We start from the raw sequence: 26,558 nt of genomic DNA on the forward strand, positions 1-26,558 counted from the left end.
GGTTTACATTTTTCATGCGGTTTTCGCTTTTCAGCGAGAATGAGGTGCACTGTGCGCCTTTTTTTTCGAGTCCGCGCAAAATATTAACGCGCCTGCGTCGAGATCGACCTCTGACCTTTCTCCATGCAACTCTGTTCGATTATATTGCACAGAGTGACCCGAAGCGCAGTGTCTCTCAACAACTTTTTTCTTTTGGGGGGGGGGGGGGACAGCGTTTATTGGAGGGATTTACGTTCGGCGAGGGTCGTAAATCGTTCCCCAGATTTGGGAAAGAGAATCGACGTAACGTCTAGAAAGTATGGTTATACAATGGCGTCACCGGCACCGGGCGAAATTCACGCGTTTCGCGAAAACGTATGGTTGCGCGTTTATCGGGCAGTTAACGATGCCATACGTAACCGTTGCAACGAGGTTATATTTAGTCGCGGGATGTGTATAGTTCTGTTTCTGCCGTGGGATCCACGCTCGCATTTGGCAGTTTTCCTGATTTCTCGCCATCTGAAATAATACACTTGCGCAGGGGTTCTCAACCTACCGAGAAAATAAACTAAATTTTTAACCCCTTTCCTAGATTAAAACAGCTAAATTATTTTTCAAATATTGCAACACTGCGGGCTCCCTGAAAATTTTCTAAAGAAGTTAATAACCGCTCTCAGGTGTTGTACTTCAAGCTAGAAAAATCAGAGGTCATGTAAAAATTTTTATGGGGTCACTAGACTCCCCTGTACTCCACAGCCCCCAGGACACCACAGCTCCAGGACCGAGGGGTTAACGGTTGGAGTTGTTTTATGTTGTCCCGGGTTTGGGGGAGTCAGCCATCAGCTCATTAGGTTGCATTAATTGGTTTCGTCAAAGTTCCAACACTGCGGGCACCCAAAAAATTTTGTAAACAAGTTATTAAACGCTGTCAGGTGTTATATTTCAAGCTAGAAAAATCAGAGGTTATGTAAAAATTTTTATGGGGTCACTAGACTCCCCCGTACCCCACAGCCCGAGGACCGAGGGGTTAACAGTTGCAGTTGTTTTATGTTGTCCCGGGTTTGGGGGAGTCAGCCATCAGTTCATTATGTTGCATTAATTGGTTTCGGGCGAGGTTAGTTTTCATCATCGCGGCTGAAAGACCGGGAGTGCATAACCTCGGTTAACGAACGGCTGCGTGCCCTCTCATTGTAGCGGGGGAGCCCCGTTTTGACAGTGCCGATAACGTCGTTACGATGCGCCCGGTCACGTGACACTGTCGTGATTCGCCAACGTACCGACAGGTCTCGCTCCAGTCGCGACAAATTGCCGGCCGAGGTTCAGACCTAAATCATATCCTTTGGGAATGTCCTCCAGCAGAGAACGTCGCAGGAGAAAGTTGGCGGAAAGGCGATCCCCCCTGTAACAATCTCGATACCTTCCGAGAAAATAACATGGTTGCGATGAAATTAATTACAGGGTTCCGATATAGACCTCAGGATCTAGCAGATAAAATTGCAACGCTAGTTGTGGGATAACCGATGCGGTGTATTGCCGTTGATCAACCAAAGGGGCATTGTTAAGTCTTGGCGTAATTACTAGAGTACAGATTTTATGCATTTATGAGGAAAATGCGTAGCTGGAATTTAAGAGAATAATTTTAAAATTAAAAATTATTAAAATCTTTAATATTTTAATATTTCGTGGCACGTTTCTTTTGATGTACAATATTTTTATTTCGCATAAAGATTCGCAAATTGGGAGTCTGGAGATGTTGCACATCTAGAAAAATTAATGTGGCTCTATTATTGCTATAAATGGACATATGGACCAACTCAGGTTCGAGGACTCATTTTGTAGATGAAAACAAGAGTCATCGAGTTCCCTTGAAGTCAGGGTGATCAGATGTACTCTAAGTTCACACTGATCTATATACCCGACGACTAGTGCACACCACGCGGAGGATGCTGGTACTAATCAACCTCTATTGCAACTTTAAAAAATTGAAATAAAATGTAGCTCTACTCTGCCACTGTGGCTGAAGAATTAAGAAGCATCTGTGATCCCCTAACGACCCTCTAGCAATTATAATGTTGTTGGAGTTTTGAGACCGCAGCATCATAAGGTACCACCTGACTACCCTGATTCTTTGGGGGTGCGAATTATGTTATCGACTGGAACAGGTGGCCGGTAAGTGACCAACAGCAATGAGTGACCAACTTCAGATGGTTCCCCGAAATTTTTCCTTATTGAGTTTGTTATTTTTGTCGTTTACACTGTCTGAAGAATGTTTTACGTCTACAATGTTACGCGGTACGTGAAGTACAATAAATAGTGCACGGTCTGGTGAATTTTCCGGAAACTAGCGTTACTCGGTTATCACCGGAAGGCCGTATCAATTATGGAAAGTCACGTGGCCATAGTTACCGTTACGATCGCGCACGCCGGATGTTGTACAACACTACGGTCTCCCTTGTCGCATGGCAGCAGTTATTACAATCCTTTTAGGGCAAATAAAATCGCCGCTAAACGATTGGTTCTATAATAATAACAACCGGCGTTGATAACGAACGTTGCTAGCCGTTAAAATGGTCACTATTGTGTGAACGACTACATAATTCGGGTTTATCTTCTCGATAATAAATTACGCGCACGTCGGAAACACTATGTTTTCTCGGTGATACCTTATCCGTGTCGACTATTTGTGTCCGTCTTAACTGGATGCTCGTTAACGCAAAATACAGAAAAATTGTAAAAACAATAAAAATTTTAAACTGTACGAATTTTTTCTGGTTTCGGTGTAACAGCTGTGAGAACGATTCCTACGTGGAAAAATTCTACAGACTCTTCCGAATGTAATGATGTATTTTTTTGTACCGTTATAAACATTTAAGTAGGTTTAAATAATTTTTAAAGAGGACAAGACTTTTCCGTTCGATGTTTGAAATTGCAACGCGCACATAAGAGCACGTGCAGGCCACGTGACCGCGCCCGTGTTTGAATTTCCAGGAAAAAATCGCCCGGGAGAGTCATGCTCCTCTGAATTATGCGCGTGCAGTATAATCTCGATTCCTTTGGTACAGAGATGTTACGGCCGTGGTTGCGAAACATGAACGGTGGTTGTCCTCAGGGCTGTATCATTTTCCACGGGCCCTGGTATCTAATACGACTCAATATGTATAATAAAATGCAAACTAAATTACTTTATTATAGATAGAGGAAATGTGAAAATTGTATAAATTCTGTATCAATAAATTGTCTGTGCAATAAATAACCAAACACGTCCCAATAGTTGATGATCTAAGGAAAGTCTCCAGGTCCAAAGAGTTGAGAATATGATATTAAAATATTAATTAAATATGATTATGAATATGGGGCCCTATTGCGCCCAGAAATTTATCCAGAACGGTACGGCTCTGACTGCACTCGGATTTATCGCGCGGGAGCATGGGACACGATCGGCAAGACAATAAAGTCATTATACAGACCGTAGCCTTGGTCCGAGGTTTATTGTTATTCCTCCTGATTTGCATTCTCATCTCTGCAACAATTATATAAAAAAAAACCGGCATTGACCCTTTTACATTGCAAATGAGCGTATGTCTAACGAAAATCTGGGAATTCAGCGACAAAAAAGAAAACAAGTCGTTAATGATGTAAGAAGAACGGCGATGAATATCTGGTCCGTTCGATGCGTCACAGTAAATAATTCATGGGACGTTATGGAAACGATGCATCGTTGGACAGCCGCGGGGCTTATCACCAATAAATATCGACACGTTCTGACATTGATGCATGACACGCATAAATAGACACAATAAGCTTTCCGGTCCAGTTGTACGATAACGCGGGCAAAATCAACTTTCGCGACTATTAATACTCGGCCGCTATCTAAATTGAATTAGCGATCAGCAATGTTAAATTTGGGCCCGGTTAAAAAATAGAGAAATTTTAGACCAGTTCCGAGACTATTCGGAGCTGGGTCAAGATTGACCCGGTCGCCGCAGGACCTGGTTCTCAGCCCTCCGGGAACGCTACCGTTGCACGCGTCTAGATCCGGTCTGGCTGTTTACATTGGCGCAGCATTATCCGGCTTATTCGAGGAAATTGATCGCGTTAATTGATCAGGGGAGCTCGAGGCACCAAGAGCTGGCCGATACTTAGGCACACTTGGCGCGAGTCCAGCTATACGTGCGCTCTTGACACTACTCGATCACTATTATTACGTGACGCGCGCGACGCTTCTCATGGTCGGACGAATCTTTCGTTTTGCAGAAACGTTTAATGCCGATTTTATTCCAGTGGAAACAGCGCCTCACATTTCGAACCGGTGACATCTCCACAATAATAAAAATTTTTTGACCTGAAAAAATTTGAACAGATAGCTAAAAGTCACATTATTATACCCCCAAAATATTAGAATTTTCCATGCGATACTTCTCCCGAGAAAATTTCGAAACCATAAGGGTGCCTTCCCCCCTTAACGTCTCGCTCGAAGTTTCTACTATGACTGACGCTCTATACCGAGCAAGAGGACCGACAAATGGTAACAGGTTAGACCTCGATGCTCTATAGTCATAGTAAACCATCAACTTCGTCAAGGGTAATTAATTAGACTCGTCAACACTCGATTAGACTAATCGAAATTGATGTTATCGCGCCAGCTGATTCTCCAGTAATTTCAGTCAGTCCAGGCGATTTTTCGCTTTCGTCGAAAAGTGTGACGATCATCGTCGAACAATCCCTCTCTAGCGGGTAGCAAGTTCTTCTGGATCAATATCGGTGTATATGTTGCACTGCCACGCCATGGCTGCTGAATAGTTAATGCTTGTTGCAGGTTGGGCAACGTAGGCAGCATGACTTCCACCGTCGAACCAAAGGTGACGAGTCAACTCGTCCATTCTGTCTCAATGAATCCTATATAATGACCTTTCACTTCATTTGGCAGGGCCGTGCGAAAATCTGGTGTCATGTACCGGGTGGTTGCAAAGTTACAACAGAAATAAATATTCCTAAATGTTCTAAACCCGGTACTTCTGCGATACCCTGTATGTGGTAAAAATAATCGCACAGAAGTCTTGAATGCGGGGGATGGGGAATGTTTATATTTGCAACGGTTCTTCCGTAGCGTCGCTGGACGTTACGGAGATAAAGCAAACATAACCTAAATAGATGCAATTGAGGTTAGCTGAGGCCTTTTTTCTTGTTGATTACGTGTTTCTCTTGAGATGAAAGAGGGTGATATTGTGAATGGGCAGCTCGAGAAAGATTGTTAACCGACATGTTTTCGTTTGTTGCAGCCTATGGTTCAGGATCCTCAAATAGCGGAATCGAAGAGCACGGTACACGGCGACGCTGCCGGCCGAGGATAGCCATTCGGTCAAAACTCGCCCGAGTTTCCCAGTTGGCGTGATCGAAAGGCCTCCAAAACGTCGACCCCGTCGGTGATAAAGTTATCGGGGGGTGGAACAGGTGGGGGTGGGGAGCAATTGTCCCCAGGGCCTGGCCCACCTCCCCCGGTGGCCCCAGCCGAGCGTGCCGATGAACAGAAGAACAACGATGCGGTCGCGTCATCGAAATGCGTCGACAGCAGCTTCCCGCAGGCTGGTGAGACCACCATGAGCTTCGTTTTGCAGTTGGGAACGGTCGAGACACCTGTGGAGAAGAAGAACGGCAACAGCCACCAGACATCATCGTCGTCGTCGTCCTCCACATTACTGAGCCAGGATGGGTCGAACGTGGTGGTCGAGGATGCCGGCAAGTCTCAGATTCTTCAGTGTTTGGAGGCGGCGACGTCGGAGATCCCTTCTGGCCACGTGATATCCTTCACCACAGTGAAATCGGTGAACGTCACTTACCCGGTCGCTAAATCAGCTAGAGAAGTGCAGAGGATCGCCGGGTCTCAGACGAACACCACCCAGGTGCTAACGACTCGCGTGATCTCGCAGAAGCTGCCATCTACCGGGCATCCGACGCTCGGCACCGGGCCCCACGTGCCGGTGAACTCGCAGACCTTATCATCAGCGGGGAACGGAGTGGCGCACGTGTACCCGTTGCAGTACGCATCGTCGGTGCAGAGCAAACAGCTTCACAGCAGGGGTCAGGTGATAGAGGGTAGCAAACAGCAGCCGCAACAACAGCAGCAGACCGGTGTGGCAGGTCTGCAGGGCAACGTGCACCAGAAGACGACGCAGCAACAGATCTCCTCGCAGCAGTTGGTCACCGGGAACGCGGTGAAGGCGATCAGCGCGTCGATGCCAAACATCCAGAGGATACACGTGAAGACGCAGAATCTCGTTGGCCAGACACAGACCGTGAATCTACAGAAGGTGAAGACGGTGAACGCTAACCAGGCGGTCGCTGTTCAGAGGAACTCGTTGCCGAGGATTCAGACGGTGCAGAAGGGCCAGAACGTGTCGACGCCGGCCTCGACGAACCAGTTCACGGTGAACGCGGTGAACAATGCGACGACGGTGCAGAGGAGCCAGCAACAGGCCGGGAACACGAATCTCCAGAAGGCGCAGGGAACGCAAAAGATGGCGCAGCAAGTCTACAACAATCAGAAGGTGTCCGGTCAGATTCTGACCGGCCACACGAATCATAAAACGCATCATCAACAGATAGGGAATCAGCCAGCGGGTTTGCAGAAGCTGCAGGGCCAGCAGCAGAAGAACCTGACTGTCGCCAGGCAGCAGCAGACAAGCACAATGAACAATGTACAGAAATCTAGAAATTCTGTAGCTGGTATACAGAAGGCGCAACCGCTAGGACAAGTGCAGGGTCAGCAGCTGCCGCCGGTGCAGGTTCAGAAGCACGTGCAGCAAGTCCAGCAAGTACAGTCGTCCTCCCAGAGGATCTCGCAACAGTCCACAGGCCAGCAAAAGTCCCAAACAGTGGCGACGGTGAATTCTAACAGAGCGCAGGCGTTGGCGAACGTCTGCAAAAGCAACAGCGTGTCGAACATCGCTAAGATGCAGCCGAATTCGAACCTGCTGACCGTGAGCAAACAGCCGCAAGTAATCTCACAACAACCGCAACAACAGATTCACGTGCAGGCGACATCGTCGCCTCAGCTGCAGCAGCAACTGCTGCAGCAGACCCCGCAGCCTCAACAGCAGGTTACTGGTAAACAACAAGGGAACGCGGGTCAGCAGGTGCAGAGAAGCCAGAGCGTCGCGAACGTGCACCAAAAGGTCACCGCTATTGCAACTATGCCGAACAATCAACGCACCCAGGTGGTGAACTCAAAGGTACAGCAGCAACAGCAGATGGTGATGAGAGTGGGCGTGCAGAAGACACAGGGCCAGGCACTGCAGCAGGGCAATTTGAAAACCATCCCTCAGAAGGTCGTGAACACCGTGAAGACGTCGAACGCCTCGCAGAACGCTGTACAACAGCCTCTGCACAGGAACACGGCCTCGCAGCCTGTGAAAATCATTCAGCAACAACAAAACGTGATAGGCCCGCAGAACACCCAGAAACAACCAGGATGTATCAAGACCATACCACCGCAGAAATCCGCGCAGAGGAATCATCAGCAGAAAGTAACCGGCATCAAGACCTCGTTGAACACCAACGTGACCACGGGAAAGGGTCAAGGGCCCAGCACCGCGGTCCCGCAAAAGACCAGCATCAAGACTCTGTTACCCCAACAGCCTGTTACGCCAAACATGCTGGTGCACAAAAACCAACCGATCAAAATACAACAGCAAGCCATCCAGCAGAAACAACAGCTCATCATGACCTCACAGTTTCCTCAGCAGGCCCGGCAGCAGTCTGGACAGATTAAGACCCTGCTGCCGGTTACCAGCACGGAACCTCGCAAGGAAGTCGACAACAAGTTAGTATTGGGAGGAATTTAAATTCACTATTCAGGACTTCAAGACATCAAACTTCTCTTTTTCCAATATTTATTTTTTTATTATTTATTATTTCAGCGATTCTATATTAAGGTAGGGACTTCGATACGTATTCAAAACTTTTTAGACTTTTTGAAACCTAGAACAGAAAAAAAAGCAGTAGTGGACATGAACAACTCAGTGTACAGACGGCATCGCTAAAAATAAGGTTGCGGAGGGAGGGTTAAGTTCATTAGTCAGAATAGTTATCCACCCTATTCCAGTTGCTTCAGTCTCGTAGAGAGTGAGTTACAGGAGCGAGGTGGACAGTTTATGTGACTGTGATGACTTCTGGTTTGGGGTTAGATTTTTTTGTTTTTGTTGAACGAAGAGCTTCGGGCCAACTCTAACCCATTTTGGGGTTAGATACGGGCATCGTGAGCTGGCGCCATCTTGGGGGACACTTTGGAATTAATTAATTTAAAATACCTACGTTGCCCTCCGTTGAGATATGAGAAAACCTCGCTCTTGTACTAATGAAAATTTTGTATACCAAGACTACCGTAAGAAAAACGTTTCCTCGGCAATATTTGAATTAAAATATTTGCTAAGTATAAAAATATAATAATCGTCCGTGCTTGATCCAACGGAAATTGTTTTATGTGCAGAATCGAGCCGGAGCCCCGAGTACCTGAAGAAGATGACCATCAGGAGCCAGCACCGAAGTCTCCAGTGAGAAGAATACCCCACCCCTACGAGGTAACCTATGTACTGTACTGTCCCAATAACATGTCACTGGAAAGGGTCCGAGCATTCGGTAAGACATCGACTTTCCCGTTACAGTGTCTCCAGTTTGTCCTGCAAGATCACAATTATGTGGCTCCACCGCCAAGATCACCATCGCCTCCGACACCACCACCCCATCCGAAGCAACAGGCCATCAACGGTGCTGGAAGTTCTGCAGCGACTTCTCAGCACACTTACATGTTCGGCCCAGGTACTTGCAGCTTACGACCACCTGTTAGATCAGAGTTTCTCACGGATACATTAATAGATCAGTGAGAATAAAATAGGTTGAGAATGTGTTAGAACATAGTGGAACAGGTGTTCATAATTTTGTTGATTACAGTTGTGAGCGGTAGCAACGTGGAGGATGATGCAGCCAGCGCTATCAGCAGTGAACCCGACAGAGAGGTAGAGCCTGAAGGCGAAGAAACAGAGACTGCTCCCGAAGGTGAAGGGGACGACGAAGATAGCGTCACTAGGTGCATATGGTGAGTATTATTAATCACTAGACTGCGGAGATTATGAATTTATAACACGAACGAGTTGGCGCCATTTGAAACGAACAAAATTCTCTAAATCAATTCGAACTTCTTAAAATTTTAAACACAGAAACAAATTCCTAAATGGCTCCTGCTTCTCGCGACTGATGAAGGAAATTTTTACTGTGCATAAAATCCGCAGTCTATTAATCATCTTCGACTGTGCGAACAAATTGATCAACGAAATTGTCTCACCTTTTTAGTGACTTCGAACACGACGATGGATACATGATCTGTTGTGACCGCTGTCTGTGAGTACTCCTCATCCTACGATTAGGTCTGGATCAGGCTTGGGCATTATTCGAGTAGTATATTCGTCAAACGAAGATTCGAATGATATTTTATTTAGCTAGATGTTACCAATGGAATAAGTTTTTATTTATTATTTTGTACCTGAATAAATTGTTACTTGAACCGTTCTGTCGAATGCTCTCTAACGGGAGCTTTTCTTATAATCGACACTGTTATCATCTACTCCTGCGGAGGGTTGCAATCGCAGGTGTACCACAATGTAGACGGAAGAAGAACAATTTCGAGGAGCAATCACTCATGGGTTTAAATATTCTCACAAGTACAAGTAAAATCTCATCGCAACCTCTTTACCATTATTCGAAGGCAGCTATGTTCTTTGTGATTTTTAAATCGGAAGTAATCACTTAGTCGAGATAATTTAAAATTCTTTATGTTGTCGCGAATGAAATATGTCCAAGCCTGAGGTGTGTATTGCGCAGAGCTTGAACCGGTTCCCAAAAGTAACTGATCCAAACTGCTGTACGAAGATTCTGATTAAAACAGTTACGAGGAACCGATATACTGGACGAGCCACTTAGCTGTACCACTTGAATTTACTGACATTATACTTTTTGTTATGCAACGAGTAGGAGGTTATGCGTAAATTCAGCTGGTGCAGTGACTCACCCTGTATATTTGAAGTTTTCGCGCCCTGCGTCACGGTGTGGCAATGGTGTCCCAGTGGTTGACGGTGTACGTACGCTGTTCCAGGGTGTGGCAACACGTGGATTGCATGGGGATAGATCGCTCGAACATTCCCGATGAGTACCTTTGCGAGATCTGTCGTCCGCGGCGCGTAGACAGGCAAAGGGCCCGCGCCCTTCAGATGCGAAAGCGCGAGGAGTTGTTGAACTCGGACACGTCGTCGGACACGTCGTCGACGAGCTCGGCGGACACCGACGTCGGTGTGAACGCGATCTCGAAGAAACGTACGTTGCCACAGCAGCAACAGCAGCCGCAGCAGGTACCCAGGCGGAAGTCCGATCCGCCGCCGCAAGTAAGACGTCTGAACAACAATAACAATAACAATAATAACGTGGCGAAAAGACAGAGGAGGGACTCGCATCCGAGACAGTCGAGCACCGTGCGTAAGAAAGAGGCAACGAAAAGGGGACCGGGTAAACGTAAACCGAAACGTCGGATGAGTCTCGAAGACAAGGAAGAGGAAACCCAGGACTCGTGGAGCTCGAACGTGGCGCCGTTAAGGCAATGGATCGAGCGGTACGAGGAGGCCGTCACGAATCATTATAGCCCCGAGCTTAGGGCTAGGATATCCTCCATCAAAGTAAACGGCACCCACAGCGACCTCCGGCAGAGCAACATGAACGTCATCGCGTCCGGGAAGTGTCGACTCAACGTCCACAGTAATAACGTTAGGGTAAAGGACTTTTGCTATCTGCATTTTCTACAATAATAAAAACTTGAATGTGTGAAAATTGTAGCTGCTCAATGTTGTCGCAAATGCATAAAATGTCTATACGTTACGGAATATTGATTGACGTTTTGTTTGTCTTTCAGTTTTTGGTAGCAACGATGTACCTGCCGCCTAACACACCGGTGGTGGAGCTAAGAGGCAAGTACATGTTGAGCACGCAGCACCGACCGTCGCATCCCCAAGGTAGACAGCACACACAGAGGCCGGGCCCCTTTGTGTTCTTCTATCGGTTGCCACGTGACGGTACGGAGGTGTGCGTGGACACGAGAACGTACGGGAACGACGCCCGGTTCGTGCGGCGTAGTTGTAAGCCGAACGCGGAAGTGAAGCACTGTATAGAGAAAGGAACGTTGCATTTGTATATCGTGACCACCACCGCGATCGAGAAGAACGCCGAGATCACGATCAGGCACGAGCAGCATGACCTGCTGCTGTCGCCGAACCCGAACGGCCCGGTGGTGCCGATCGTGTGCGCGTGCAACAACCCGAGGGAGTGTCAGATCGCCTCGGTGAACCAGCTGACCAGAAGAGGTAGCAACGGAGCGCTAGTCGAAAATGCCGAGTGAGTTACAATATTTTTAGAGCGTCACTATTACACGTTGAATTTATTTAGGACATAGTTTGATAAAAATACAGAACCTTGGTGACTTCGTCATCCTCACTGCAGGGGATTAAAACAGCCCCAATGTTAGGGGACGAAAGACAATTCTTGAGATGTTTCAGGAACTAGAGGGTCTAGAAGGCTAGCATTTTTTCCGCAATTAATTATTGAACTGATATTTTATTACGATTTACGTACACGGTATCGATTAGATCGTCTTTCATATTTGTAATATGACTTTGTAACACCCGCAGTGGCCGCGAAAGGAGACGGAGGGGCAGACGGAACACGGTCTGCGAGGACAGCGACTCATCCACAGCAGCGCCAAGCACGAGCGTCGCGCAACCGACGCCTCCCCCAGTAACAACGGCGGCGTCGGTGTCGCCAGCGCCAGCTAGAAGAACAATTACCACCACGGTGGCGACGGTGACCCGACAGACGCCTAAAGAAGAGCCGCCACCTCCTCCAATTCAACAACCGCAAACATCCCCAAACTTGACTCAAGTAACAGTTCCGGAGACCAAGAAAGACAAGAAGAAGATGACGAGGGAAGAGCGTAAGATGGAAGCGATCATGAAGGCCTTCGAGAGGCTGGAGAAAGCGGAGCAAAGGAAACAAGAGGTACAAGCTAGGAACGCGCAGAGGAAAGAATCCGGCAGCACGCACAGCGACAACGAGGACACTCCAACGATGACGTTAGCACCGAAGCAGAAGCAGCAGGGTACCGACAGGCCTCTGAGGCGGAAGAAGAGGAAAGGTAGAACCAGGACCACGTCTCAATCGCAGAGCGGTAGCCGGAGGTCCAGACTGAACTCTGCCGACTCTGATTTGTCGTCGGGAGAGGAGAGCACTTCGATGCAATCGCCGCCATTGTCGAGTCAGAACCACTCGCAAACTCGCGACGCACCTTACTCCTCCCATTTACACACTCCAGCTAAAAATACTAATGATAATGCGAGCACCGTGTCCGCCCATCAAGGGATACCAACAGCTGCTGGTTTGCTGTTGGCTTTGGCGAACTCGAACGCACCCGGGCCTAGTTCTCCACCCCTTCAGCAACCGACGCCTGTTAAAAGTCCCACCTGCGACAGCGGGGCGAGTAGCAGCTCACAGAGCTCCACTCCACCCACGCCATTGTCTTCGGCGTGTTTATTGGTGGCTGCAGCGGTTGGTCCGCTGGCTCCAGGCTTCAAGTTCCCGAAGACGAAGAAGGTCCTGATGAACGAATGGCTGAAGGAGTCGCCCGACCCGCCTCAGGCCAACGTGCCACAAATCTCCCCGCTACCTGCCTTGCCCTCAACGCCGCTCTCCAATTCTATCAACCCTCTATGCAGGACCTCGGACTTCTCCTTGCCTGCAGACTCATCCGCGGAATTCCTTAGTCAGAGCTACGCGGCTAAGAGCCTAGCAACCCTTGTCCAAGCCGCCAATTCTGTTTCCGGTATCTGTGATTCACCACCTCAACGCAAGCAGACAGCTGCTGGGAACACTGGTTGTCCTGTTTCTTCCGGATCAGCCAAGAAGAGGTGGCTTAGGCAAGCCATCTCCGAAGAGTGCGACTCGCCTAACAGCAGACCGGAAAGTCCTCCTGCCAGCGAGCTGGTCGCTCCCCCGAAGAAAAGAAGAATAGCCAGGGAGAGTTTGTCCTCGGATAACTATACTCCGCCTACCACGCCGACCATGTTGCACCCTGAAGCTGCTCCTAATGTTAGGTCACTGTGTCCGACAGAGGTATGTGCAGTTCAATTAATATTTCGTGTTCGATTAATACACCTAGATTAGAATATCATTATTGTATACTAATTTGTCTTTTCCCAGGACGATTACATCGAGCATCCCCAGTCTCCCCTAACAGAGCCCACGGATGATAGACACCCCGAGTCCACAGAATCAATAAAACAGGAAGAATCCTCAGAAGACAAACTTCGTGAAAAATTGTGCATCGAGATACCGGGTCAAAATTTTCACACGAAGAGTATAAAAGACGAGGAGAATCTCGAGATCGTTCCAATAGACGGATTAGTCAAAGAGAAGAGCATCGAACTGAAGGTCGAACCGAAAGAAGAGAATATGGACTGCGAGTCCACTGAACATCTGGACTCGAAGCCCGTCAAGGACGAGTTCCGATTGATCAAGAACGAGCTAGACTACCAGAGGGACAGGATCAAGAAAGAGCACGTGATCAAAGAGGAGATCGTGCAGATGGAGAAGGGCACGGTCGAGATAGTGGATCGAAACGAGGAAGGCGACACAGAAATGGAGGACCTGAGCTCACCGATCGACACGATGGAGTCGGACGCCATCTTGAAGCAGCGAGTGGACGAGATGAGGTTAGAATTCGGCGGCACTATAACAGAGATGGAGAACGACAAGTCCGAGGACGACGACAGGAAGCAGGACAGCGTGAAGTCCGACGACAACATGTCGATCGACGAGTTCGACGTTGAGGCACAGATGAAAAAGATCACGGGGGATGACGGGAACGATTACAAGGAAAAAGTGGACACCAGTTCAGAGAAGGATAAGAGTATGGACGGCATAGAGGGTCTGATGGAGAGCTCGAAAGAGGACTCTGAATCCGAGGACAAGGACCTTGACGACATAAAATATGAAACGTCGTTCAAGTCTTTTAATATAGATCATGAGGAAAGATTGTTCAAGGAGTTCGAGAGCAAGCCGGACCAGGAGGACGTCGTGGATCACAACACGAAGGAGCTGGAGCAGATCGAAGAATCTCAGAAGGTAGATCAGCCGTCCGTTTTCGTAGCCTCGTCAGAGGAGTCCATCTTCGAGTCCACGTCCTCCAACATGGACACGGAGTCCATCGCCGAGCCACCGAAAATATTCCATTCCATTCCACCGTTGAGCGAGAGGATTCGCAAGAAGACGGAGGCCAGTGCCTCAAAGAGTCAGCTGAACTTCGAGGCGGCCATAATCGAGTCTACCATCGACATAGTGTCTTCCGACGGGTCCAAGAACGGCGAGCAGAAGTCCATGTTGTCCACAGCACTGAGGGAACTGTTGGAGGCCAAGCTGGACGACCTGACGCCCGAAGAGGCCAAAGAGGAAACTGCCGATGAGAATAGTACCACCTTTACTGAGCCGAAGTCTGAGACCTCGGAGCAGAGCAGCGTGGACATGCCAGATGCTCCGAAAGCTGCTTCTCAGGAGCCTCCTATTGAGGATCCTCCGGCTAAAGAAGAAGAAGTCCCTCCGGTTAAAGAAATGAAGAGATTGAAGGACCCCAGAACCGTCGTTCCAAACAGTATGCCTGCGCCTGCATTTAAGCCCGACGCGATCCCGCCCGTTAAGCGGAAGGTTAGCATTATGAGACATAATTTCTTGTTCAATAACTTCGTGCAACTTTGTTGTACATGCGATTTTAGAAGGTAGAATTGTAGCTGGAGATTTTCACGGTTTTAGTTGTCCATATCAGAGTACCGGAAACGCAAGCAACAGTCGTCCGGTACTCCACCGGATCCTGAGCCATCCTCCAACGACGCAACCTCCACGGAGAAGGGAAGTGCGAGGGGCAGATCGGACAGTGCAAGTAGCGGCACCTCGTCCCTCAGCTCTGATGAAGAGGCGTCCAAGATTCCCTCCCTTTCCCTCGATCTGCCAAGCCTCACCGCGTTACCGCTCTTCAACAACGCTGAGACGGAGGAGAAGAAAGGTAACGGTTAGTACAAAGGTTCGGCCACAGTGCAAACCAAAGGTTAACACGTTTGATAACGCTGTTTCGCTTGTTCAGGTGGCGAGGAAGGCACCATCGGTTGGTCAGCCGCTCCTACTCTAGTCGAACGCCAGCGGGAGAACCTCACCGAGCGATTAAAACGAGAATTTGGCCTGTTCCTGAGCGACGACGAGGAGGAGAGAGCTCGCAAGCATGGTGAATATCTCGCGTGGAATTACCCTATACAGGGTGCCCCATTTCAATCGATCCCCCTGAATATTTAGCAATATTTAAATTGAAATATCTGCTAATCCGTAGAAATAATTTTGTTGTACAACGCGTGATTTAGAAGTTTTAAACAGTTACTTTCATAGGATGAAATCGCCATAATGCCAATTAATTTCCCAGGTCTGACAGCGGAAGCTATACTGAAGGCTCGGAAATCCTCACCCCCGCATCCAACAGTGTCAAGCACCCCACCAGGCTACCCTGTTCCTCAGCTTCCTCCTCAACCGTACATCCCGCCTCCTGGTTCCGCAGCAATCCACTATCCCCAGTTCCAAGCGAAACCTTGCCCAGTTCAGTACCCTAACTTCACGGTGCCGCAGACCGCGCCGCAGCCAGTGTACGCGAATGCACAATCGTCCAACAACAAGCAACAGCCTCAGCAACAGTTCCTGGTGCCTCAGGCGTCGCAGGCGCCGCCGGGATCGAACCCGTACCCGCCTCAATTTATTCCGCCGACGACCACAGCTGTCTCCATCGCGAAATTCTCGTCGGGCACGCCTCCATCAGGAAACCAGATGTACCCGGCCGCCGGTCAATCTCAGAATGCGTTCTACAACCATCCGGCGCCCAGGTCTTAACGCGCATAACATTGCGTTGCTAGCAGCAGGGACGTTCTCGTTAGGGCTTGAAACTTATTTCCATAGCTCGAACCTAAACAACCCTTAGACGACAATTTCTCGTATTTTTCTCACCCTTCGCAAATGGGTGGAGGGCGTGCAAATTAAACGAATTAGCGACTCACGCGTAATTAGACGATTCACCCAGGTGCTAAGAATGGTCCGCCGGTCAGGCGGTGGACGCGGGAGATTCAAATTGGGATTCGCACGGCCTAACACAAGTGATAGTTTAAGTATTTCCGCGAAGACCGAATTCTAGACGGGGTTACGCCAGCATTTGCATTTGAACAAACACTGGTCGTCCCGAGCATTCGCCAGTCTCTCGACATTCTAAGCGAATCTATAGAAATATAAAAACGGCCAAAAGTGCGTGCGTGCGTGCGTGCGCGAAGACCACTTTCTCTTCGCGAAAGAAGACGTTTATACATAGCTGTAGTTCAATTTTTTGATGGAACTATAAAGAAAGTTGGGACTGGTGATCCGAGGCGATGAGCGATCATTCCTCGTCTCGGATACTGAACCGTTATATAAATATATAAATATATATAAATGTATGTATATATACATATATATATATGCGTGCGTGTGTATATTTATATATTTATGTATACATATATTATATATAAACGCCCGAGCGAAACACTCAAACATACACACAGAGAGAAAAAAAACATGCACAGGAGCGTTATTCGAATCTACTTGTAAATATACGCATAATGTAACGATATTAAGAGTAGTGTATTTAATCTTAGTTACTCGAACTAGTATGTCACCGTCTCGATGAGGCTTGTCGTTTCGCTGTTTTTTCTCATTGTTATTCACGAGCGCCGTGAACGGAAACGAAAGCGTCATCGAAACGGAGATGACTGGCTCCGAGAGAAAATAATTAAGAGATCGGTCACTGTGCGCGCGGGGATTTAGGGCGCGAGAAACCGAGGAGAGCAAAAGGGCTCGCGATTAACATTGTACTCGATCCGTACTGAGTGCCCGGAGTTAGGCGGAACAAAAATTGTACAGCGCCATTTTCGTTTCTTCTCTCTGTCTCTCTCTCTCTCACTCTTTCTCTCTCTTTCTCTCTTCGTCTCTATTTTTCTCGGTCGAGGTTCCTCGACAAGTCTGGAAACATTCGAAGGCTCGTTTATCTCGTCTTTCCAACCCTTAGCTTCTTCTTCTGTTCACCAATAGCTGACAAAGAAAATCTATAAGCGAGGTAACAACAATTATAAATTGTCCAGATCTCGTTTACCGTTTCTTTGTTAGTTATTTGTTCGACGATCCGCGCGAGTCCTGAAACTGAACATTCATTCGCAAGTACAAAAGTGTTTAAGGGATTACTTAGAAAGCGGTTATGCTAATAGCGAGAGAGTAATAGCTTCTTCTTCCTCTTCTTCTTCTTTGCTTTTTTTTTCCTATTCGTTTCGGAAAATTATTCTCTAAGTATTTATTGTGCGTTCCGTAGTGGTGTACTTGTAAATTCGTTTTTCCTTTTTTTCCCCCCTTCTTCATTTGATTCTTGCTTTTTATTTTGTCGCGTTCTCTTCTCCGGTTTCTTTTTTTTCCATATTTTTTACTTGGATCCGGTGATCACGGAGTTTTAACGAAGAGAATGTACATGTGTCTCGGTGGAGAACGCGCGCGCGTACACAGCGGTGTAATTTAAAACGATTAGTGTACAAAGTTTCGTATTCGGAATTCTCCTCGTGTGTATATATGTCGAACTGCGTTCATTGGTTAATCGTAATCGGTCCGTTGTGGCGTGGGTCGCTCGTTTTCAACGACCAGCTTCTCAGCTAACTTTGTCGACGGCCTCGATGGAACTTTGTTCTACGATTAGGGCAACAGCCTAACGTCATTATCAAACGGGGGGAAAAATTCCATCGAGATGTCACGAGGTACGGGAAACGCAGAGTGAACTTGAAAATCGCAAACATTATGCCAGAAACTTGAAGACAAAAATATTGCCCGAGTAGTTGCGTCGATGATCGAGGGACAAATTAATCTCTTAATTAGTTTGCGCTTCGTGTGAGAGACAAAAAGTATTCCGTACTATATCCCTTGGATTTGGACGAAACATCGTAGCATAAGAATCTGTACAAATTGGGAAAACTGTTTCCTTTTCTCCTCTGATTTTTTTTTTTTATATATTATAATTCTGAAACTTTTGAGCGTTTGGACGCACGAAAAGTTTAGCGATCTGTGATTTAAGAGGAAGGTGCGAGAAAAGGGGCAACAGTGTACATAGAAATTTGGCATTCTGAGCACACGATTTATCTTGGAAATTCTATTCACTTCTTTAACCGCCTGGATTACAATGGCGGAAGTTCGAATTTCATTTTCGACTTCGGCAGAAAAACTTAAAGCTTAAGACGCGGAAACGAGACACTCGCGGTACAACGGATACTTTTGGTATTTGGCGTTCGTTTATATGTACCGGGTGACGCGCGTAAAACCGTACCCGAACGCGACACGCAACTTCGTTGACGGTTCAGCGTCACGATGAAGAAGAGAACAGTATTTTTACTGCGCGCTCCTCGGATGAGAGTTTACTGATTTTCGGTTTTAGACATTCGAAACATTTTTATTTCTTTATTAATCAGGAGAGAACCACTAAATATTTCCTGGATCTGTTGCACAGGTGTTAAACATTTCACCTGTTAATAGGTTTAGCGAAATGAAAATAAGACAAAGGTATTTTTAAATTTTCGAGGTTTTACTGTTCAGTATTTAAATCGTCCACTTTTATCGCGAATGCGTGAAATCGTGGCCGTAACAAAACTTAATTTGTTTATTTTGTTATCTCCAAGTGTGGAAGAGAAATGTACATTCAGTGCAGCTATGTTGAAGCGTGTGAAGGCCAAGGTTTATATTAAAATGCCAAATTGCAGGCACGATATAGGTGAGACTAAATTGTAAAACAACAATGCACATTCGTCGCAGCTGTGTTAGAAGGGCGCGTGAAGGTCAGGATTCCAATCGGAATATACAATTACAAACAGAACCGAATCGAAGTGTGAAACAACAACGCATATTTACTACAACAATATCAGAGGAGCGTGTTAAGGTCAAGATTTGAGATTGTCCAGTCTGCCCGGCCAGTTTTATCGCCATTTTAACCGTTCAAAGTCCCCGGTAGCCTAGTCTCGAGGTTGCGTTTTGCATTCTGAGGGGGGTTTTGCGCGTGCCACCCGGTAGTTTAGCGGATATTTTGTAATAAACCGTGTATACTAGTGTAAGTTACTCTGCGAGGAGCCCGTTCGCAATGGCGTGGGACGTGTGTTTATTCGGTAACGGTGTACAGGCTCCTTTCGTCCGCGCCGTGCGAAACGGGCGTCGACCTGTGAAAAACATTGTAAATATTTTTGTAAGATAAATTTAAGTCTGGACACAGTGGATCCTCTCCGAGATCCTCAAGGGAAACGGAGAATACAAACGTTTCTTTTTGATGTGGATAAATGAAAAAAAAACTGTAGTGACGGTAATGCGATTGCTTTTTGCTGCTACAACATAATACAGATACACGCGTACTCGCAGGTATAAACACACATGGTAGAGTGAGAGAAAGAAAGAACGATAGAGTGAGTGAGAGAGAGAGAGAGAGAGAGAGCGAGAGAGAAAATATACATATACAGAAACAAAAATAGAAGACATACAGACAAACTCATCACACTCGTGCATTCAGCTTGCAATTAATTATTCGTTGTACAATTCTACCGTATCTGTATAATGACATTCTGATAATAAGCGACGACAAACACGTTCTGTTATATTGTAATGATTAAAAATGTGCGAGAGAAATCGGAAAAACCCATGGGAAAAGCTAGGCACCACAATCTCTAGGTGGTGAACCACGGAACCGAGTGAGGTTTAAAGAAAACGCTCTAGTACAATAGTTTCAATGTTGTAAATAAAGGAAACAGATCATAGTGATGATGATGATGATGATATATATATTATTGTATGTACATACATATATATATTTATATATATAATTATATGTAGGTATATAATTATATATATAAGATGAAAGACTCGTCTTTATAATAGTATCGGAAGAAATCGAGAAACACATAATTTTTTTTATTTGCAATTCACTGTTAACATGTATGTGCCTAGTTATAGCCACGTTGCATTATCCTACATATTGTATGATAATTTAATTCGTACTACCGATTAATGTATGTGAGAAATACACACACACACACACCCAGCCATACACGCGCTCACGCACACGTACACACTGAGTCAAATACACGGTCACAGACGCGCAGAGATACATACACGAGTATACATACATACAACACAAGTTCTTCGATATCAAACTCTCCTATATATTGATAATATATACATATATAATATAATGTGTGTATACGTGGTCCGGTACGATATGTGTATTATACTATATGTATATATATTATCGCGTAACGTGTAAAGAGCTCATATTTAGGCATACATGAAAATTTAATAAATCGGAATACATTTTACGAATTAAGTTCCACATTGCGATTCTCTTACTAGTGCCCGATCTTCTCTCACTCTGTACCCATTCTGATGCATTCACTGTCGATAGAAAAATAAGACGACTATCACAAATATTCTATTTTATTTTTAATAATTCCAAAAAGATTGGAAGTAAATTGAAAAATTAATAGAAGTCGTACTTTGCACTTTCCGGTGAGCAATCGTAAAATAGTGGTTGTTTGTCAGGATTCACGTGATGGCAGTGAATGCGTTAAGTGCTCTGTCTGATCTTTTTACGTTTTTTTTTTTTTTTTATATTAACTCGTACGATTCGTAAATTAAACGCATTCAACGTTCTCCGTTCTTACTCCTTGTAGATTACATCATCGCGTCAACAGTTTATTAGCTCCGGCTTATTTTCCCGTCGATCTTAGAGCAAACTGACATGATCTTGTTACGTAATTATGGCGCAGGAATCACTTAAGAGACCACCGTTTAGTTGGAGATTAAAACTGGAATATTTTCTTTGAAATACACTGAAGAAGTTCAAGGAGAATGCCGCGTTTAGCTCGGCAATTTATTTAAATCGGGGGCATCCATTAAATTCAATATGGCCGCCGATGGCCTCCAGGCGACCTCCACAGCAATTGCTAGTCGGTACGACAGTGTAGCTATAATTTTAAGTTCAGTTCAATCTCCGTCGTCTCCGGTGAATAAAATACACGTTTATGTTTATATTTTGTTGAAGAGGGAACTGCAGGCCAATGAGGTCATCGTATTCCACACTGCTTATTCATTGTTGTAATTCAAAAGTCACTCGAAGGAAATACAATCTTATCTTCGATAAAAGGTAGCACCGTTATCTGACCAAAACAAATTTTGATTGCGCCGAGACGCAATGCAAACAACGTCTGTAGATTGTGTACAACGTAATTAACTTCCGGTTCGTTATCAGGAATGGTAGTTACGGGTCAGAGTGACTACCGATGTTCTCCTAAATACTCCATTCGATTTAGCAGTTATTTTGCCATTTTAAGTGCAATAGTTAACCATAGGGGGAAGTGTTAGCTTTATGAAAAAAAAATGTAGATATACATAAAAGCAACTGTCTCGGTTATGCGGTGACATTTCCTCCGACAAATGTAATTAATCTTTTGTATTTATATGTACAATATATCCATGTATATTATCAGTTTTTTACCTAAACGGTCCAGTTTTTATTTGAAATGCTTCAAGGTACGCTGTGAGGTCTTGTCACGTGACGGTACTTTTGCATTCTAAAAATCCCAATAAAGTTGATTTGAATGTCCCGCTAAAAAGTAGAATTTCTAGGCAGGCATTTGGCCTTGACTTTCACGCTATGTTACGCTATGCCTTTTTCTAGACATTTTACGTCTTAAATAAGTAAGTAATTCATTAAAAATGCATACCACCGTGCTTGTACATGTCTTTGCTACGTCTGTATAGAGCCTTTCTTTCGATACGAACACTAAATCTCTCGAAATTAAGAGAATCTCTCAGCGGCAGCCATCTTGTGACGTCATACTTGCTTCAGAATTCGAATTCTCTGCCGAATATTACAAATTACTCCACGATGAGGTAGAAATTCGCAATTTGGGCTCTATACAGACGTGGATTGGACTTTTAGGAAACACAATTGACCACTTCTGAACTGCTCATTGCAATATTGAAGCGGCAGTTTGTCTAGATTTTGACCCTTGCATACGTATATGGATTTCAAACCATGCCGGCCCCAGATTAGTGGTGGAAGAAAATATAGAAGGGTCTGATAAAATCGAAGAACGGGTTTTCAGGCGAATGTGAAGCGCCCTAGACTGTAGGGCAGGGACTGGAAGGGTCGCGCAGCCTCGTGGGTCACGGCGGCTCGGCGTTTCAATTCGAACGGAGCGCGCGCTTTCGATGGCGGCGGTTCGATTGATCCTCCGTGGACCACGTGACCCGAGATAATCGCCGGCAATTGGCGGAGGCAGTTTGGACGCCGGGCGTCTGCTGTGACAGTCGAGCAAGCGGCGTCCAACGCTACCGTCACGCAATGTCTCCGTCGTCCCAGGCTCAGCTGGACGCAACAGCTGTAGAAAATTTCCGCGAGTACCTTCGCATACCGTCGGTCCAGCCCAACATCAACTACGGTGAGCAACCATAATTCCCCCCCATTCCGGGAAAAGAAAAAGAAACCGCAGTATAATTCCGAAAACAGCCAGAACCCGGGTGACAAATTCGTCCCCCGCTGGAAACACGCGCACCGTGTGCACGCGTACCCATAGAACGGGGTCGCTACTCGTTTCCTCGTTAAGCAAATTACCGCGTCCGATTCGACCAGATTCTTTCCGCTCGTTCGTCGGGGAATTACGCTGGTTCGAAGCGTCGCTTAATTGCCGCGGACTTGGGCCTGCAGGCGTCACGAATATTCGCAGCGTCTTCGACGCTATCCAGCCATTACCATGCCCCACCCTGCGTGCGAATTTTATTTCTATTTTTGTTTTCCTACCCTTTTTTTCTCTCTTCTGTCTTCGATTGCGAGAGTCCGCCGAGTTCTACGGATTCGGTTATGGGAGCCAGGCTGTTTCAGAATTCGGAATTTTCACGGTTTCGGTATGGGAACCCCGGGCGACTCGTGGGTGACCTAAATTGTAGGTACAGTGGGTCACCGTTGGTGTACGGACGCTGGCGGACGCGGTTTCTTCAGGTTTCCTTCTTTTGCGTTAATTCGGTTTCAATTATATCGTACTGTTGTGGCCTGATCGGATTTGTGGTTTAATGTTGTACTTGAGGGATGATTGTACTGTACAACTGTACTGTTGTAATTGTAGCTTTGGAGCAGTTGTATTTTTAGGACAGTTGCACTTTGGAACTGTTGCATTTTTTGTACTGTTGTGCTATTGTAGTACAATTGTATTTTTATAGTACAGTTGTACCGTTGTGGGAAAATTGTACCTATAGTGCAATTATACTGTTGTAATGAGTGTATCTTCGGTACGGATGTACTAGTAGTACAGTTATACTTTTGGTACAGTGATGCTGTTGTGCACGAAAATCTTGAAAGTCGACTACATTTAGGCCACAAATATTTGATGACTAAACAACATTTGATCGGATGGAATCTACGGTTCCACAAACTCCAGCAATGATAAGATAAAATGGTTCCTCGTGAGCACAACATGTCCAAAGTCTAGGAATCAGTTAACGCCTTCTTATCTCTTATCAATGTTTATGACTCCAATCTACAATTTCGTGCACGGCTATGGAGTGCCTATGGTTTTATTTAAAATCGATATTTATGATACATGTATGTACTAATTTAGTATTGTCTCTTTTTTCACAGATGATTGCGTTAGTTTCTTGCAAAAACAGGCCAAATCCTTGGACCTGCCTGTCAAGGTCTACTATGTCCATCCTAATAAACCAATTGTGGTTCTCACATGGGTAGGCACTGATCCATCGAAGCCATCAATCCTACTGAACAGTCACATGGACGTGGTGCCAGTTTTTGAGGTAAATAACTCGCATATTGCAATAAAAAACCAATGTAAACACAGATGCAAGCACAGATAAAAAGTCAAGATTCGGGACCTTCAATTTTTCCTTCGTAATTCCGAGCAAGAGCAATTTCAAAAAATTTTCTTTGCATGTTACCTAGTAAACTAGGCGATCTAACGTCTCTAAAATTTTCAAGTTGTTCGATCCAAGTTTTAAGAAGTTATTAGCTTTTTGAGGGGTGTTTGCTTAATCTTGTCCTGGTCCGTAGGTCTACCCACGTCTGTCCTAAGTCTACCTAAATCTGCCTAACTTATAGTACAGAATGTGTTCCTAACAAACCGACATTTCCAGGACAAATGGACGTACCCGCCCTTCAGCGCCCACATGGACGACAAGGGCAACATCTACGCCCGCGGCAGCCAGGACATGAAGTGCGTCGGTATACAATACCTAGAAGCCGTGCGTCGTTTGAAACAAAACGGCCAGCGTCTCCAAAGTACAGTCCACATCTCCTTCGTACCCGACGAAGAGATCGGCGGAGTTCTTGGGATGAAAGACTTCGTTCACACGAAAGACTTCAAGGCCTTAAATGTTGGCTTCGCTTTAGACGAGGGTGTGGCCTGTCCGCAAGAATACTTCTACATGTTCTACGGCGAGAGATCTATATGGCACGTCGCAGTAGAATGCAATGGTACCCCTGGCCACGGGTCCATTTTGCTAGATAACACTGCCGGCGAAAAGATCAGAGTGATCATCGATCGCTTCATGGACCTGAGAGCTAAGGAGAAGGCCAAGCTGGTCGACCCGAAAATTCAGCTCGGTGACGTTACGACTATCAATTTAACGCAACTGAAGGTACGTGTTTTCTTGTAGCTTATTAAAAAATCATGTCTCATCATCTCGAAATTATTGTTTTTCTTTTTGTATGTCTGTGCGATCAGGAGCGTGCTGCAGAGTAAGTATGTCGATGAGTTTCTTCCCATTATCATTGAGTATACCATTTGGGAAATCGCGAAACTCAGTCGTTGAGAATTGTAGCATGATTTGGGAGTAGATATATTGGTAAGACAATGACAATTCAATGACAACACTTTTTTATGTTTGATAATTTGGTGATGAAACTTTTACCAGCAGATTGGGAACATTTTGACGATTAAATTGATGCCAAATAGTTGCTTACTTAATTGACGATTTAGTAGAACCTCGATGATCCGAACCGTATAGTTCGGATAGTACTGATTTTATTAAATCGTGGATTATGGTACGGATGATATCATGTTTGGACTCGTTTTAGTCAGAGAAGTGTTACAAATCTATTGATAAAAGTTCCATAAGAAAATAATTAAAAACTAAACAGTTTTGTCGCTGTATTGGTATTGTCTCACCTGGTGTCCAATGTTATTCTCATTCGGTATCCTTGTCTACGTTCGACGCTAGCATCCCAAAATCAAGAAGTAGTATTTGTAAACAACATAAGTGACATTTCGACCCCGAAGTTTCCACATATACCAAAACATTATTGTATTTCTCCATTGAAGCTTCTGCCCACATTTTAAGAATCGTAAATCGTCGCTAACGTCCGTAAACAATTTTGTTTCAGGGTGGTGTGCAAACGAACGTGGTACCGACCTCACTGACAGCGATCTTCGACATCCGCTTAGATCCTTCGGTAGATCACGAAGAATTCGAAGCCATGATCAAAAAATGGTGTCAGGAAGCGGGCGAAGGTGTTACGTACTCGTTCGAGCAAAAGAATCCCAAAATCGAAAACACGAAGCTGGACGACAGCAATCCTTATTGGCTTGCTTTCAAGAAGACATGCGATGATTTGGGAATCACTTTGCAGTCAGGAATCTTCCCGGGTGGGACTGACAGTCGCTACGTACGAGAGGTACGGTCAAAATGTTTTTTGTTTATTATCTTGGTACTGGACTTTTCTGTAACACTACTGATTTGTTTCATTTTGAGCTAAATCCGTGCTTAAAAAAATTATCTGTCTAGGAAAGCATCCTGTAGCAGATGGGTCAATGGTGACCCACGCTAAAATTATTTCTCAGAAAATCTAGTATTTTATTTGTAATATATATCAATACTTTACACTTTCAAAACAGTTTCTGATACTACATAGAATATGTCCCTGGCCAGACCCGTGTTTTGGACATATATCGAGTAGACACTATGTTTGTCTGTAGACTTGTAATATTGGTACCGGGGATCAACAGTGACCCACTTAGCCTAGACAACAACACTCACAGATTAAGCTTGGAATATCGAATAGCGTTCTAGAAGGACAGTCGTTGAACATATTAAATGCTCCATAGAATTTCTAAATAATATTTTTCTTTATTTGTTTCGCAGGTTGGAATTCCCGCCATCGGATTCTCACCAATGAACAAGACGAAAATCCTCCTGCACGATCACGACGAATATCTGAACAAAGATATATTCCTGAAAGGGATCGAGATGTACATGAAAATAATACCGGCAGTGAGCAACGTTTAATCGAAAGGAACGGCGTCGAGGCAACGAACCAAAGCTACCAGAACGATATAGAAATATTAAATAACAGATAAGGG

The 26,558-nt window shown here is 45.5% G+C and overlaps 2 protein-coding genes across 6 annotated transcripts in view; both read left to right on the forward strand.

Moving 5' to 3' along the window:
• Positions 1 to 20,840, forward strand: part of Upset (SET domain-containing protein upSET) — a 31,736-nt gene extending 10,896 nt beyond the window's left edge. The window contains exons 2-13 of one of the 5 annotated variants that reach the window (XM_076796316.1): positions 5,259 to 7,798; positions 8,465 to 8,564; positions 8,640 to 8,793; positions 8,926 to 9,070; positions 9,325 to 9,372; positions 10,124 to 10,790; positions 10,931 to 11,409; positions 11,703 to 13,179; positions 13,267 to 14,766; positions 14,872 to 15,121; positions 15,200 to 15,337; positions 15,530 to 20,840. In XM_076796316.1, coding sequence (XP_076652431.1) covers positions 5,577 to 7,798; positions 8,465 to 8,564; positions 8,640 to 8,793; positions 8,926 to 9,070; positions 9,325 to 9,372; positions 10,124 to 10,790; positions 10,931 to 11,409; positions 11,703 to 13,179; positions 13,267 to 14,766; positions 14,872 to 15,121; positions 15,200 to 15,337; positions 15,530 to 15,987 — 7,638 coding nt within the window. In that variant the 5' untranslated portion in view covers positions 5,259 to 5,576 and the 3' untranslated portion in view covers positions 15,988 to 20,840. Of the gene's footprint in view, positions 1 to 5,258; positions 7,799 to 8,464; positions 8,565 to 8,639; positions 8,794 to 8,925; positions 9,071 to 9,324; positions 9,373 to 10,123; positions 10,791 to 10,930; positions 11,410 to 11,702; positions 13,180 to 13,266; positions 14,767 to 14,871; positions 15,140 to 15,199; positions 15,338 to 15,529 lie in introns of those variants that run through there. The other 4 variants (XM_076796318.1, XM_076796315.1, XM_076796317.1 and 1 more) reach the window with 4 other exon arrangements.
• A 1,535-nt stretch (positions 20,841 to 22,375) lies between these two features.
• On the forward strand, positions 22,376 to 26,530 carry LOC143358841 (aminoacylase-1). The gene is made up of 5 exons (XM_076796323.1): positions 22,376 to 22,634; positions 23,828 to 23,997; positions 24,334 to 24,837; positions 25,583 to 25,873; positions 26,341 to 26,530. The coding sequence occupies exons 1-5, from the start codon at positions 22,538 to 22,540 to the stop codon at positions 26,482 to 26,484; spliced, it is 1,206 nt and encodes a 401-aa protein (XP_076652438.1). The 5' UTR covers positions 22,376 to 22,537; the 3' UTR covers positions 26,485 to 26,530.
• The last annotated feature ends 28 nt before the right edge of the window (positions 26,531 to 26,558 follow it).

This window comes from Halictus rubicundus, chromosome 11 (genome assembly GCF_050948215.1).
Source record: "Halictus rubicundus isolate RS-2024b chromosome 11, iyHalRubi1_principal, whole genome shotgun sequence".
Classification (NCBI taxonomy): Eukaryota; Metazoa; Arthropoda; class Insecta; order Hymenoptera; family Halictidae; genus Halictus; species Halictus rubicundus.

Coding starts and splice junctions, on each gene's coding strand:
- LOC143358841 (XM_076796323.1), top strand. CDS start 22,538: ATGTCTCCGTCGTCCCAGGCTCAGCTGGACGCAACAGCTGTAGAAAAT. Junction 23,998..24,333: donor ACGTGGTGCCAGTTTTTGAG/GTAAATAACTCG, acceptor CGACATTTCCAG/GACAAATGGACGTACCCGCC. Junction 25,874..26,340: donor ACAGTCGCTACGTACGAGAG/GTACGGTCAAAA, acceptor TTTGTTTCGCAG/GTTGGAATTCCCGCCATCGG.